Raw genomic sequence first — 16,442 nt, 5'->3', positions numbered from 1 at the left:
AATTTGTCATGATAATCTGTAAAGGTTTAATCAAGGCAAACTGACTCTTCATGTGTTTTCAAAATATGATTTAGACAACTATGCTATTAGCCTAACAATCGTTAGCCTAATAACATAATTTCATGAGCCATTTTTAAGTTAGTGTTGAATAAAATGTATCAATAAAATGACTGGCGTGTTATGGCACTTGACAAAAGTTTCATCGAGGCAACCAGACTTTTGTTGTTTCGGGAAAACTTAAAAAAAAAACACAAAAAAAAAACATTTACGCTAGTAGGCTAACGAGCATGCACGATGCTGTCATGTTATGAAAGATGTACGACGGTTCCGGGTGACTACTGTCAAGACGTGTTGGTTTTGTTTTTTTTTCCCTGTGAAAGCAAACAATCAAAATGTAATATAAATTCACTCCAAGCACCAATTGTTTCTTTTGAAGAAAAAAAATAAAATAAACACATCCTATTTGGTAAAAGGCACAGTAGTCCGAACGGTTCAAAACTTCCTTTGTTTTGATGATAACAAAGAAAAATACACGTCAACAATATGGTTTAAAAAAAAAAAAAAAAAAAAAAAAAGGTTGACGCCCTCACTGTGCGTTTTCCTCAGCTGCCTGAAAAATAAATACCCAGAATAATAAATAAATGCAGTGTCAGATCAACGGACGTATAAATTAACCGTGGGAGCGCGTTCTCCGATTACATTCGTGAGTTGATGACATCGTTTGTTGTCGTCCCACAGTCTCCAGAGTCCTTGAACACATCGCTCGTCCCGTACAGTACGGATGCGATTTCCTTTTTTTTTTTTCTTGTGGCGTCTATCTACAACCCGTAAAAGGTGACATCATCCGCAACTTCCTCTCCTGACAGGAAGTGGTCCATTCAGTCATCTTTTTTTTTTGACATTTGAGTTTACTCGCTATCGTCCTCCATGATTCCTTGAAACCGATTTGTGATTATCAACACGCGTTGGATTTTCCCTTCACTTTTGCTCTCAAGCGTCCCGGTCCCGACGGTCTCCCTCTCGATGCTCGTCGTCGTCATCGGCGGCATCGGCGTGGCTTTGGCAGCGTGAAGCTTTCTTGAGATTCTTTCTGTGCTCGGGGGGCGTGGTTGAGGAGACGGCGCTGTCCTGCGTGGCCGCAGCCGCCGCCGCCGCCGTGCCCGTCTTGCGCGGGGACAGGATGGGAGCGACGTGCACCCAGGTGAGGCTGGGCTCGGACCCCCGAGCCGTTTTGTACTCTGGCAGGTTGCCCGAACCAGCGTCAGCGTCACTGTCGTTTCCCTTTGCGGCATTTTGACGCGACGACGGCGGCGGAGGAATAGGAGGAGGCGGAAGAGGAGGAGGAGGAGGAGGAGGGCAGGGGCTACCTGCTGCCGCTTCGGTTTCTTCGTCGTCTTCGCTGTCGTCGTGGCGGTGCTTGTCTTGCGCACTGAGGCGAGGGCACTTGGGGAGGCCTGGAGAGGGCGTCGGAGAGTCGCTTCCTGTCCAGCTGAGTCGGCGTTTCTGCAAAAAAAAAAAAAAAAGTCAACGGCAAAGTCACTTCGAAGTCAGTGGGAGGGAGGGAATTTAAAAAAAAAAAAAAACCCTGGGAAAACTCAGCCAAACATTTTATTGCAATTGGGTTGTATCACTTTGGAGGGAAAAAATATAATTTAAAAAAAACAACAACAAAAAGAAACAAAACAAATACAAATCACAGTTAAAAGTTAAATGAAAATAAGTACATTAAATTTAAAGATTATAAAAATAATTTACAATAAAGAAAATTTTATTTAAATTAAGAAAAAATCAATTTAAATATGTCAATAAAATATTAATTAAATACATCAATTAAATTAAAAATGAAATAATATGTGAAATATATAATTACATAAAATAAAAATAAAAACTAACAAAATCTCACACTATAAATAAATTGATGCATAAACAATATAAGAAACACAATACTACAATAAATGTAATAAAACATTTGAAATAAAACTAAAACAAAACTAAAATTTCACAATATATATGTGTGTATATATATATATATATATATATATATATATATGAAATTAGACCCAAAAACAAAATAATTACAATTAAAAAAATTTGTAAAGAATAAGAAAAATAAAAAATAAAATAAAATCCCTGACTCTGTAAATTACATTAAAAAAATTGACAAATTGATGCAAAAACATTCAAATAAGAAATAACATTTTTAAATAAATGTAATTAAACATTTGCAATATAAATCAAACAGAACTAAAATTTCATAAATAAATACATATATATATATATATATTTAAATAACATTAGACCCAAAACAAAAATAATTACAATTTAAAAAATGAGTAAAGAATTGAAGAGTTTACGCATCATGATTTAATGATTCTGTTCAATACCTTGTACCGTTTTTGTGGTGGGCCCATCTTGGCCACCAGGAGGCAGTATTATACAAAACACTCATACAGACACAAATGAAGAAGAACAGTCCGAACCTTATCCCCGCTATTAACATTAGCTCACCGTTTTATTTATTTATTCGTGTTGCGCCATTGCTCATGTTGAAATATTTGTTGCTTCTAAAATCGCAACCTTCCATGTTAACCCTGAGCACATCAATGGCATTTTTTTTTCTTTTTTTTTTTAGCCGTTTGCTAAATGCTTCAGGAGTCAACGGTTGTTTACAATTCGCCGTTGCATCGTAAGTAATTCATCGGCAGACGACAATCTGCGAACCCGCTCGCCGAAACATCCCGCGGCATAAAAACGCTTACCTTGACCGGGATATGCAGCTGATCCCTGTGCTTGTGCGGCGGCGTGGCGCCGGCCACGTCCGGGACGACGGAGCAGGCGGTCGACGCGGTCGACGCGGTCTCGCCCGAGGGCGGGAGGGTGGCAACGTGAGGAAACCACAGCTTCAGCATCATCTCCACCTGGAGGAGCGTGTTGAGGTACTTCTCCCTGGAACAACAATGAAACACACATACTGTACGCTCAAAAAGAGGAACATCTGCATGCACATCTGGACGTCACACTCGTTTCATTCGGTACGAGTTGCTACAAAGGTGGGACGTGTTCAGACTGCAAGATAGTTATCGCAACACCACTCACAGGTATACATTCTTTATCCTCAATTAAAAATGGCCAATATTTACATTTACGGTAGAAGAAGCGCTACGATATTTATTTTTTTTGTTTTTTTTGTTTTTTGTGTCTGCAATCACAAAACTGTATTATGTTGCCTCCTGGTGGCCAAGGTGAGCACACCACAAGGAGCAGCACAATAAAATGAAAGGCAGCATTAAATTACGGTATGATGGACAGACTTCTTAATTAATTCTTAATTTAACTCCCCGGTACGTGCTCCAAAAATTCTCAACCTTCACATGTATGTTTATAGTCACGACCTGAAGGTATCTCTATGACAATAGTCAGTTATACAAACAGCGCCACCTAGCCCTTGGGGTGACAAAAAAAATCATCCCACATACGGTATTTTGTACAAAACTTGGATACTCTTTGTAAATGTGATAACTAAGTCATTTATGAATATATTTTTTTTACTTTCAACCACTCAAAATGTTCAGTGGCATCAGACCGATCCATACATATGTACTTTTTATTTATGTGTTTGTTTGTGATGCCCTCTATTGACAATAGAAACAATATTGTGCTGTGAGTAAAACTAACAATGACGTGTATAAATGTACTTAAAAAAAACGCCAAATCGGAGCAATTAATTGCCAAAAAATAAAAAAGGACGCTGATTTTTGAGGGTCTTAACATTGACCAATTCAGCTCATTCAGCTTTGCACACGCCACATCTGGCAAAAAATAAAATGATCCATATGTAAAGGTTTGTTGTGCCATTTTCAAAGAAATTTGGCATTGAATGTGCCAACATGAAAGTACCCCAAAGTGGCCCGGGCTACGAGGGTCCTTTATAGATGCTCGCAGCTCTAGTTATTTTTTATTTTTTTGTTACTGTAATGGATTAACGGCATTTCCATTCATTGTCTCTTTGTCTCATGCACCACCTTGTTAGGTTTTGTGGAAATTGTTTACAGTATGTCATATATTATTTAGCAGTTTACAATGTCAAAATGAATGTTGAAAAACATAACAACAAAGGCTGTGGTGACGTAAAACTTTGTCACGATGCAGTAAATCAATATCAGATATATTGATACGTGATGTTGGGATTTTTTGGGGTCCATCTTACCCGCTGTTTGGCTTCTGCAAAACCCCCACGATCCGCTGGATGCGATCCATGGCTACGCTCTGCTGGAAACTGCTCAGACCTGTCAACCACAAACAGAACCCAACAGCCTGTCAGCATTTGTATCGAGACGCTGCAGTCAGCTAAACCCTCCCCCCCGAACTAAAACTTATTTGGCGAAATAATTATGCCAAAAGATGTACATTGCGAAACAAGCCTACAGTTGTCGTCTGCTGTAGGCGTAAAAAGCAGGATTGAAGAGGATTTTACACCATTTTCAATCTTGAGCTTGAAATAGTTCTTCTTTTCACTTTTCTTCTTTCAAATTTACAGCGTCAAACTAAATACGGTGCCACCATCCAGTGGATGACAGTGGAATTACACGCCGACATGTTGTGCATCGTCACCCTGCTCCCAGACAGAAGATCGGGAAGATGACTTGGTCTCTTTGGTTCAAGAGAAACTGGCATTGTACGCTATTACCATTAAACGGTATGCCGACAAAGGTATGAAAGGCAAACTTTGGCATGACATGTTGATGCGACTGGATACATTAGGTAGAATTTACTTTTATATATGATACTCTTCAAAAAGCCGGAGGGTTTCATTCAGGTGGGAGGACATCGTAAGAGAAAAAGGAACCGGTATGCTTTGTTTACGGTTTTATATCCCGTCCCCGTAAAGAGGTTTCCGGTTACCTTTAGGAATGACGACTACTGCCGCCGATGGTATGGAGGGGAATGACGTATATGCTACAGAGGAGGCCTCCGGGATTTCACACTTCAGTTCCGATTCCGGTTCCGTTTTACAACGTGTGGGCCGCGTCCCAATACTTGCACTTCCGATTTTGAGCCCCTCGGTTGCGTGTTCCCGTCGACGGGTGCGAGTGTGTAATGTATCATCTGTCTCAGTTGTCTGAAGTACTTCAGAGTTGGGGGGGCGCCGGGGTGGGGGTGTGAGTGTTGGAATGCGGCCAGTAGTGGCCGGAAACGGCGCTGATGTGTGGAAAGCCGGAAGTCGGAAGTCCGTAGCATCTACCCCATATTACTTCTCGCGCATGCGCAGAAAGTACGAAATAGTCGGCGGTTGTTGCGGTGTATATTTACGTCATTTTTCTACCCGACGTGCAGACGCCATTTCCGGCGAGCATTTTGCTACTTCACCCGTTTCGTCGGTGTTGGCTGAATTGAACTTTTGAGCCAATCGGTGTTGAAATACGTCACACAGCAGACAAAACACAGGAAGTGGTTGTGTGCAGAACGTGTAGCATAGCAATGGAGGACAGCTTGATGGTCGCAGTTTGCAGGCACCCGGAGCTGTACGACGTGTCTATCTACGTGTACCGGGACCGGGCCAAAAAGGAGATTGCTTGGGGGAAGAAGCATGGAGGTCGGCTTATCTGGTGAGTTAATTTGTTTAAAATTGTCGAAGTGCGAAGCAAGTTAGCGATGCGACAATACAAATTCCATTGACAACCCCGCCAACAAACAAGCACGAGAACAGTATGGTGTCGTGATATTGTCGGTTTGGTCTGAACGTAGCATATAGGCACAAACGGCGATGTGCGGACGCTTACCACGGTCGAATCGGCCCTTCTTCAGCCCGTTCAGCAGCTCCAGCAGGGGCCTGACGAAACCTTGCAGCTCGGCACACTGTGACAGGAAGTGGCAGAGAAATTGATCAGCGCCGGTTGACCCGCCACCGGTTCTTCAGCGCGACACCGCACAGTAATTTCTGTTGAGTCAATTTGACTCTATTTAGATAGGGACCAAATAGACTCAGTTTTAAAGTAATGTTTAGTCGGAATTTCTGAGTGCAAGGGGGCGTTCCCGTACACACTTTCCGGTTTCAACTTGGAAAAAGTCCCACTTCCAACCATCCTCGAATGCAGCATTAGTTTACTCTAAAACTGAGTCTATTTGGTCCCTATCGAAATAGAGTCAAAATGGACTCTAAAAGAGTCAAATTGACACTAGCAAATTTCTTGTGTGGCTTCTCACCTTCTGAGCAAACAGCAGGTCGCCCTGCGATTTATCGGCCGGCGAGGCGCCGTCGTCCTCTTCCTCTTTGCCGGCGAAGCCGTCGCATGCCCACTGCGAGCCGGGACTGTCGGACGCCCGGCCGGCGCCCGCCGCCGGGGCCCCCGCCGCCGCCGCCGCCTCCAGTAGCGCCGAGGACGAGGAGGAGGCGGCGGCGCCGTCGGTCAGGAAGACGTCGGCGTCGTCCGAGTCGCTGAACAGGAGGCTGTCGCTGGAGCTCAGCGAGTCCAAGGAGGGTTGCGACGACGACGTGCTGCCCTGCGACTGCATCTCTGCCAAAAAAAAAAGGGACGCCACAGTCGGTTAACGGGCAAACGCTCACGTGCTCGCACAAAATGGTGGTGTCCTACTTTAACGTGGGGGCAGCGCACGCACAACGCGAGCGCACGTCTAGCTCCCATTGAAGAGATTGAAAACGTGAGCATGGAGGGGGGGGGGATGGTAGGCCGAGCGTAGCGTAGAGTAGCGGATTCAGAAGAAGTGGTCTCGTTCTTTCACAGCCTCCAGTGCTTGTAGCACCGCCCTCGCCGGCTCCATCCGAACCCCCCCTTCCTCGTCACAAGACCCCCTTCCGCCCCCTCCCCCCTTCCACACACACAAACTCCTCTCTCTCTTCTCATCTCGCCTTCCTCATCCTCTTGCGCTCCTCGCCGTCTTCCCTTCCGACACGTCCTTCAATAATACTGACGACAAACGGGAGGCCATGTTCACATTTTGCCGGCATTTCTGGATTCTTTTGCATCATTTTAGAATTGCGGCGAAGCCCTGAGAAAATGTTCTCTATAGGTTCAACACCAACCCCCCACCCGATCCTTTTTTTTTCTGTCTCTCTGTCTGGGAGTGATCCCTGCTGGACCCTGAGCCCTGGGGGAGGTCACAAGGATCCTCACTTTTCACGCCCACCCCAGAAAGAGAAGCAACGAAAGTCCGTCGGTTTGGGACTCATTGCAAATAAAAAGACACTTTTTGGCTTCCCGTACGTGATTGCAAAAATGATCACGGCGGATGTAAACGACAGAATTGTAAACGGCAAGTGTGCATGATATATAATAAATATGATGATATAGACTCAAATGGTATTTTATGATTGTATGCTTAGCAAGTGAAAATTGATTTAAAAATAGTTCAAATTGTAAATAAAGATTTTTTTTTGTTGGTATGTTGCTATTTAATTTTGCATTTGGTCAATGTTTTGAGGTTGTAGCAGGCGTACCAAACAAAACAGGATGCAGCGAGCCTGCCAACTTCGGGAAGACCCCCCAACCCCCCCAACCTCCACACACACATCTCGAAAAATGACGTTACTCACCCACCCGGTGTATTCTCGATATCAAAAACAAACAACGGTCGCTGGCGCAAATTCCGCTTCTGCCGCCGAGTGGGTTCCGTCAGTGAGCGGTGGGCGCGGTGAGCAGCAGCATCTGGGCGACCGACCGACCGGCGTCTCGCACACGTCCACTGCGGTCGCCCTGTTGTGTGTGTGCGTGCGTGTGTGTGTTTTCTCGCTCTTTCTTTCTGTTCTCTCTCTCTCCCCTCACTTTACGAGCGTCAACATGTGCCGGGATCCACGTGCCCGCGTCATCGGCGCGGCTGATTGGCCGAGGGTATCCGAGGTTGGGGGTGCTCGCGCGCTATTGGTCGACCCGCGCGGCCAGTGATTGGATTGCCGGGCGCCGGTTGGACGGCGGCGCGGCTGCGCTGTTGGCCCCGCCCACTCATGTGTGGCCCGTGTGTACGCTTCTTCTTGCGGCGTTTGCTTCTACTACAGCGAGCGGCTCCACCCCGCCCACCTCCAGGGAGAGAAAGAGAGACTTCTCTAACCGAAAGTCTGCATCACAGTAAAAAACCTTATGCAACAATACATATATATATATATATATATATATATATATATATATATATATATATATATATGTATATATTAGGGTTGTTAAAAAAATCGATTCGGCGATATATCGCGATACTACATCGCGCGATTCTCGAATCGATTCAATAATCGGCAGAATCGATTTTTTTTTTTTTTTTTTTTTTTTTTTTTTTTTTTTTTTTTAGGATTCACACCTTGAGCATGGAAGAATGTTATATGAACGGCACATTAAGCCTTAATATTTTTATTTTAATGCTGTTCAAATGTGAAACAGATTGCAAACTGTTTGTGTACAGTGGCTCACGGTTATAAGCCTCAAGTTTTAGATAAATATATTCATACAAATCTTACAGTGTACATGTACAAATTTACTGATAGTATTTTCTAAATTTGAATGGAAAAAAATCGCAACAATCGACTTATAAATTCGTATCGGGATTAATCGGTATCGAATCGTGACCATTCGTATCGGGATTAATCGGTATCGAATCGAATCGTGACCTGTGAATCGTGATACGAATCGAATCGTCAGGTACTAGGCAATTCACACCCCTAATATATATATTAGGGCTGCACTGCAATGTGATATAGTTGTTGAATATCGCAATATATATCACTGCGATATTTAACATGTACCTAAGGAAATTATATTTTTATTATCAAATGAAAGAAAAACATTCAGTAAGCAAGTTCAATGTGTTCTTAGTTAATTAATTGTAATTACCCTTTGATGATGTTCAACTATTGGATGGTTGAGGCACGTTAAAGTTTGATTCTGATTGGTCAAATTCAGGTAAGAGCAGAAAATTCCAGAATTATTGCATGTCATTGCGATCTGCATATTGCATGGGCGAATATCCCAATATAGATATTAGGGGTGTGAATTGCCTAGTACCTGACGATTCGATTCGATCACGATTCACAGGTCACGATTCGATTCGATACCGATTAATCCCGATACGAATTTATAAGTCGATTGTTGCGATTTTTTTTCATTCAAATTTAGAAAATACTAATCAGTAAGCTTGTAGAGTGTAAGATTTATATGAAAATGTATTATTTATTTATCTGAAATTTCAGTCTTATAGAGGTTGTAATCTGTTTCATGTTTAAACAGCATTAAAATAAAATATTAAGGCTTAATGTTCCGTTCATATAACATTTTTCCATGCTCAAGGTGTGAATCCTAACCCAAAGTCAGACGTTTTGTTGAATATTTTTCCATTAAAAATGGAAGTTTAAAAATCGATTCACACACACACACAAAAAAAAAAAGGCAATGATGATAAGACGTTGAATCGGTAAGACTACTGAATGAACAATTCTGAGCTCTTAAAAAAAAATAAAAAAAAATAAATAAAAAATCGATTTTTTGGGGGGGAATCGATTCGAGAATTGCGCGATGTATTATCGCGATATATCGCTGAATCGATTTTTTTTAACACCCCTAATAGATATTATTAATATATATATATATATATATATATATATATATATATATATATATATATATATAGACACATATAAATGTAACATAGCAGACAGGTCAATGTCAAAATTTAGAAAATAAAAATATAATATGCATGTATTTTTGGAGACTGGGTTCAAGGTATATTTTACAATTTAAATATGTGCAGAATTTCACAAATTTTAAAGATTAGATAGCTCAATCGACTTTTTATAGTACATCCTTTTAATTTTAACTCAATTTTATGAATTATTATGAAATTAGTATTAACGACTACAATATGCAGCCATATTTCTATTATATACTATATAATATATATAATAATATATATATAATATATTATATACTATATATCTAAGTTTGCTACGTTTGCAAGAATTCACCGCTCAGTGAGATACCAGCTTTATCGGCCTTCAGATTGGTAAAAAAAAAAAGGCCGATGCCGATATTTGTCAAAATGCCGAATATCGGCACCGATAATCGGCCCGGCCGATAATCAGTCTGTCATGAGTCAGAATGCGGCATTTCCTTCTGTCCATTAAAAGACAATTTGATACGTATCCCGATATTTTTCAAGGTAAAACGATTTGATTCCATGTACTCGCAGCTTTTAAATAAAAACAAAAAAATTATCCGGTTCAAACCGGTTCTTTTTACCAGCCAAGTAAACATCAATACATCGTTTCACTTCGATCCATCCAGACAAGCCAATCACTCATTTATCAACTGGTGTATCTTCGATTCTTTCACCTGTGCATCCAATTTGTGTGTTGCTGAAGGGTCCAGCATGAAACGAAGCACGTGTAACATTTACAACAACGTTAGCGTGTCAGTCTCCAGGCAACACCGCTAACTATTCAATTGAACGGCAACGACAGGCTTCAAGGGGGAAGGTCAAGCATCAGACTCGACTTGCCGTCTTGCTTGAATGCTTCACTTATCGTTCGTATCGCTCATGATCGACGTATCTATTTATCCGTGATGTTATTGATGCTCATATGCTACAACGCTTATGACTGTGAAAATGATCTGTCCACAATGGAGGGTTTTTACATCCAAATTAATTTGAAGGGAGATTTTTTTTTCTTTTTTTTTTTAAGTCAAGCGACAAATGCAACCGTCTTCGCGTCCTGCTTTTCGTTGAATATCTGCAATTTTGACGAGTTAGCGAGTCAAATGTATTCCGGTCCGGTTAGCGACTTGGCCCTTGCATAACATTTCATGTCTTTGCCACCTTCCCAAAAAAATAAAAAATCTTTGGTTGTTTTTGCAGCGTGCTTGGGGTCATTGTCCATCTGCACTGTGAAGTTCCGTTTTGAAGCATTTGGCTGAATAGAAGTATTCGGGAGTTGTCGTTTTGTTCATATTTATATGTTTTTGGGAGCAAATTAGTTGTTAAGTGATTATAACATGGGTTAAACTATATATACATATATATATTAGGGCTGCACAATATATCGAAAAAATATCGATATCGCGATATTGGCCCTTGCAATATGCATATCGCTAAGGCACGCAATAAGTTTTATATGGAATTTTATGCTTTTGATATGAATTTGACCAGTCAGATGCTAACTAAAATGTGCATCGCCATTCAATAGTTGAAAATTATCAAGATATAATTAATTATAATGAATTAACTAAGATTACATGAAGGTTGCTTATTTTGCCCCATGAAAAATGTTTTTCTTTCATTAGGCAATAAAAATGTAATTTATTTAGGTAAATGTTAAATATCGCAATAATATCGATATCGCTATGCTCAGCAAGTATATCGCATATCACATGTTTTTCCAATATCGTGCAGCCCTAATATATATATATATATATATATATATATATATATATATATATTTATTATAATTAAATATTAATTATTATTTTTTTAAATAATTATTATAAATTATTATTAATTAATTATCATTTATTTTTATTTTTAAATTTTATATGTAATAAACTAAATCATTTCACCAGTTACTGCCTCCACAAAATGGATTTGTAAATAGTTTGTGGAGTTTTTAAATCAAGATTGTGGTCTTTCAGAAGAATTGATGTTCCACAATTCATCGAACTCGAATCAAACTGAAATCTCGTCAATCAAGTGTCGAATCGATTGAGGAAATCTGAATTCATAACCAAGCCTCGTACATCATAGTACTCGTCTTATGCAGTGCAGTTTTCAACTGGTGAAAAGCACAATTAAAAAAAATATATATACAGTTTTGGCCTGTTATTAATTATTGTTGGTTGTCGTGTGAGAATTTGAAATCCATCTTCTGCATCGGATCTCATGATTGCATTCCACGTCGGGTTTTTTTTTTTTTTTTTTTTTCTTTTCCAGTCTGCCTTGCAAAGTGCTCACATGCCTGCCATGCATGCAATTCTATGGCCAACATGAACCCCTCCCCCACCCTCAAAGTAAGCCTGACATTATGGAAGGGCTTTTGACTTGCAAGTGTTGTTCACATGCAATGCAGGCTTGCGAAATGGGCGAGGTCACCCCCCCCCCCACCCCCACCCCACGACGCGCATGCGCGCAACATACATATGAACCCTCTGACCCTCTCCTATGCACGCACACACCGCGGTGGCTCTGTCCTCAACAGTATTGACGATACCTATCATGGGGGGAGGGGGAGGGGCATAAGTGCGGCCTCAGCAAGCATATAGTTAACCTTTACTTATAGTAAACGTGTTTGTGTATACAGGTTAAAAGCAGGGGGAAAAAAAAAAAAAAAAAAGCGTCCATCCCCCCTCCTCCCTCCCGCACGCATTCCTCAGCAACACATGAACCCGGTCAACCTACATGGAGTTCATTGCTTGTCAAGACCACGCCCACAGCTTGCTTTCTGCACGTATATATATATATACATATGTCTCCATCAACGTTGCTCCCCCTCGCAAGCCGACAGACCAGTTTGGTCTCGCCTCCGCCCCCCCCAAATCAAGTCAAACGATTAGCGCCGCCATTCACCAGCGCTGGAAATCAGGTTATGCTCACTTACTTACGTACGCCCTTCCAGTCACAAGAAGATGTCGAGTGTGGCATGTTAGCAAAAAATAAAAAAATAAAAAAATAAAATCAGCGCTTCATATAAAGTTCATGTCAGGACATGAGTACACAAAGTTCCAAAGAAAAACGCATCCAAAGTGGGGAAAATTTGGAGTTGGGGAAAACAATTCAACTGTGGTTTTGTTCGTTTTTAATAAATGCTTCATTTTAGTTAGTTTCAGTATTAGTTTTATTTTTTTTATGTGTATTACTTGTGCACAATATTTAAAAAAACAGCATGGGAGCAACGCCATCTTTTGATGCTTTTCTATTGGCTGCTGCGAGATGACATCACTTCTGTGTGACACTATTTCAAATGTTCTTATTAATATTAAAATAAATTGACTTCAAATCACATTTCAAATCATCCCCAAAGGCTCATGCATTCAATTAATTACCAAAGACAAAAATTAAAACATTGTCGATTATATTTTATAATCGATTGCTTGTCGATTAATCAATTAATTGTGGCAGCAAAGTGACTTTCGCAGCAACTTAAGACACAAAATTTCACTTGTATCTTCTTCCGAATATGTACAAATACATGACATGCACCATTAGCTTTCCCACACGACATGATTCAAATATTTTTTCCCAAACAAAAGACAAGTGACATATTTCACGTTAACGATGGAATTTCACTCCGACAAATTTTGATACGCGTCAGCGAAAAGCGCAGGAGCAAAATTTGAATGGCTGGTTGCAGTGGTTTGTATGAAAATCCATAAATATCAAATCAAAAGAAAACCATGTCGGACATATTTTTTCGCGAGCTGTTTTGCAATCCGCCCATCACGAGTCCATGAAGTACTTTTGGGATTTGACCATCACGCATTTTTCGCCTTCTGAAAACTATTTTCTCTTTTTCTTTTCATGACATTTTTTTCCCCCCAAAAAAATGGTTGGCCAAGCTGTTGTTCAACCATTTGGAGATTGTTTTTTTTTTTTTCTGTACCACATTCGTTTGTGAATTCCAGCCAGCATTAAAGGATTAACTCTTCTGTGTGTGTTTTGCATTTTTTTTTTTTAACAAATGCTGTTAAGACAAACAGAATATCGGCACAAGGTTATCGTCGGCCAATATTGACCAACTTTTGCACCGTTCACCTTTTTTTAATGCTTGATTGATAATCACGGTATCGTCATATCATGAGATAATCCTTATCGTGCGCCTTGTATCACATATCGTATCGTATCGTGAGGTTCCCGCCCCTACTTCGAAATCCGTTCGAATGTACTTACGGGTACATTTGAATGTATTTATATGCGGAATTCTTGAATGTTGTTATCGGACGGCGCTTCACAGTGCAGAGAGAAAATAGGCAAAGTCAGTCAGCTGACCTGAAAGCAATTTCATTTTTTTGTGGTGCACTGTTATTATTATTATAGATTTGGAATTTTTCATTACAGTTAGTTTTGATTTCGTTTAGAGGTTGTTTTTTTTTTTTTTTATTTAGTTGCTTTTAATTACCTTTCATGGTGGTTCTGTTAGTTTTTATTAGTTTTAGTTAAGAATAAATGTTTTGTTTTAGTTGAGTTTTATTAGTTTCAGTGTTAGTTTTTTTTTTTTTAAGAATTGGGTATTAATTGTGCGCAATATTTAAAAAAAACAGCATGGGTGTGATGTCATCTTTTGGTACTTTTCTATTGGCTGCTGCGAGATGACGTCACTTCTCTGTGACACACCTTCAAATGTCCTTATTCCGGTTAATATCAAAATAAATTGACTTAAAATAACATTTAAAATCCCTAAAGGCTCATGCATTAAATTAATTACCAGACATTTTTTTTCTGTTTTTTAAAAAAATATTTTTTTCCCCATGTTTTTCTGAATAATTGTTTTTCTGTTCTTCGTATTTTTTTCTGCTTTATTGAATTTTTTTTTCTGAGAATTTTTTTTGGGGGAATATTTTTTTTATGACAGAAAAAATATTTATAAATATATAGAAGAGGCAGTTGATTCATTTAAAAAAAAAAGCATTTTCGTTTTTATTTTATTTTGCTTACGAAATTTTTTGAATTTTAGTTTTTTTTCATTAGTTTTAGTTCACTAAAATAACCTTGTTGTGTTGACGTTTACAGCCAAAAATATGAGAATTAATTAATTAATTAATGTCCATGTCGCAATATTGATGGAGAGTTGTCTTGGTATTAAAATAAAAAAAACAAAACATTTATGGTCCTGCTCAAAGTGAAGAAAAACGCACGAGCCTGCGCGAGAGCGAGACGAGAGAAATGCGAGACGGACGCAGGGGCGTAAAGAGACCGGACGAAAGCGCGCGCGTGGGCTGCGGTTGCGTTTCACGTCGCACCTGCAACATATATTATTATTATTATTATTATTATTATTATTATTATTACACCCATAAGTGCACAAGCGCTAGCACTAGCAAAAAGGGCTAAATAGCAGATGAGGGGAAAAAAAGTACACTGCAGATAAATGGCGGATGAGGAGCCAAAATGGCGGACCGTGTGTAACCATTGTAAAGTCGAAACGCCTTAGGTCGAGAACGCCTTAACCACTGACCTGTATATATGACTGGATGGCCGATAGCCCATACATGCCGTCGAAGTCACAGGGCGGCCATCTTGCTCCTCCTACCTCACGTGCAGACTACTGTATAAACTATACGGTAAACGTACAGATGAGATATATATACAGCTTGTAGGCAGTTAGTATAAGGTTGGAGGCGGGGTCGGGGGTTTGTGCCGTTGTGGCTCACTATTTTTTAACAATATTACATTTGGCGGAGGCATCTTGTGTTGAATTACAGTTATAATTCTTGAATTAAAAAAATATCCAAGTTTCCTCCTGTACGAAACATCATAAGCATATAATTTCTACATGTATTTAAGGCAAGTTGTAAAATGTCTGAAGTTCTCTTGTTTGTGTTTAATACATTTAAAACAGCATAAATCATGCTGATTCATACTCAATGTATCGAATATCAAAACAAGCAAAGTGGTTTTAAATTTGTCCTCGTTCAACACTCAAACTGATGTTCTTCCATCTCTTATCCACAACATTTAAGGTAGTGATTCTTAAAGTGTGCTATGAGGACTCCCCCTTGTGGTCCATGAAAGAATTACAAAATCAAATGTTGAATTTTTCAAATTGCGCATACTGTTACAGTGTCCATCCATCCATCCAGAAGGGTAAAATAATTTTGATAGAATTTTGTTTTGTACTTACAGATAAAAATCATGCAACTTCTATTTGAATCAATTGTAGTTTCTCAAGTAAAATATGACGCCTTTTCCTCCCCTTGTTAATTGCAAAGCACTATGTAAATACAGGTAGACAAACAATGGCTGACAGGGGTGGGGTCAGTTGCAACATATTTGAAAATTCTTACAAACATCCCCCTGACAGCACTTTGTTTTTTTTTTCCAGAATGTCCACAAGAGGAAATGAAAGATGAACAAAGGTGTGCCTGCATGATGAGGTCACAAAAATGTCAGATCTGCCATGTAAAGTGGACGATGAAAATTTGTTGATTATTACCTTTCATTATAAAAAAAAAAAAAAAAAAAAAATCAGATTAGTTGTACGAGGACGCCGAAAACCGATATTTGGAGCCGATATTAATTTTCACTAAAAGGGAAAATATTGGCATCAAAATTTGAAAAAAAAACAACAACAAAAACTCCAGCTCGTAATTTTTTGGGGGGAATTTTAAAGAATGTTTATGGAGCAACTTTTTGAGTTTTAGAGTAAAATATTGGATTTTTTTTTTTTAATCTTAGTCAATAGACCTGCTGAATATCGGCGCTGATAATCGGTCTATGCCTAATATTAAGTGCACTTAATT

At 39.6% G+C, this 16,442-nt stretch overlaps 1 protein-coding gene and 1 long non-coding RNA gene across 2 annotated transcripts; one reads left to right on the top strand and one right to left on the bottom strand.

Moving 5' to 3' along the window:
* Nucleotides 1–553: 553 nt before the first annotated feature.
* On the bottom strand, nt 554–6,635 carry LOC144022489 (uncharacterized). The gene is made up of 5 exons (XM_077527337.1): nt 6,205–6,635; nt 5,781–5,856; nt 4,208–4,286; nt 2,760–2,946; nt 554–1,503 (listed from the first exon to the last, which is right to left on the bottom strand). Exons 1-5 carry the CDS (start codon nt 6,511–6,513, stop codon nt 991–993), a joined length of 1,164 nt encoding a protein of 387 aa, XP_077383463.1. The 5' UTR covers nt 6,514–6,635; the 3' UTR covers nt 554–990.
* LOC144022490 (uncharacterized) lies at nt 2,479–7,210 on the top strand. Its single transcript, XR_013284340.1, has 3 exons — nt 2,479–2,686; nt 2,778–2,936; nt 4,538–7,210. It is a non-coding gene; the product is annotated as an uncharacterized LOC144022490 (long non-coding RNA).
* The last annotated feature ends 9,232 nt before the right edge of the window (nt 7,211–16,442 follow it).

Source organism: Festucalex cinctus, chromosome 7 (assembly GCF_051991245.1).
Source record: "Festucalex cinctus isolate MCC-2025b chromosome 7, RoL_Fcin_1.0, whole genome shotgun sequence".
Taxonomy (NCBI): domain Eukaryota; kingdom Metazoa; phylum Chordata; class Actinopteri; order Syngnathiformes; family Syngnathidae; genus Festucalex; species Festucalex cinctus.
Note: the sequence above shows the minus strand (reverse complement) of the source record. Positions and strands in the feature narration are given on the sequence as shown.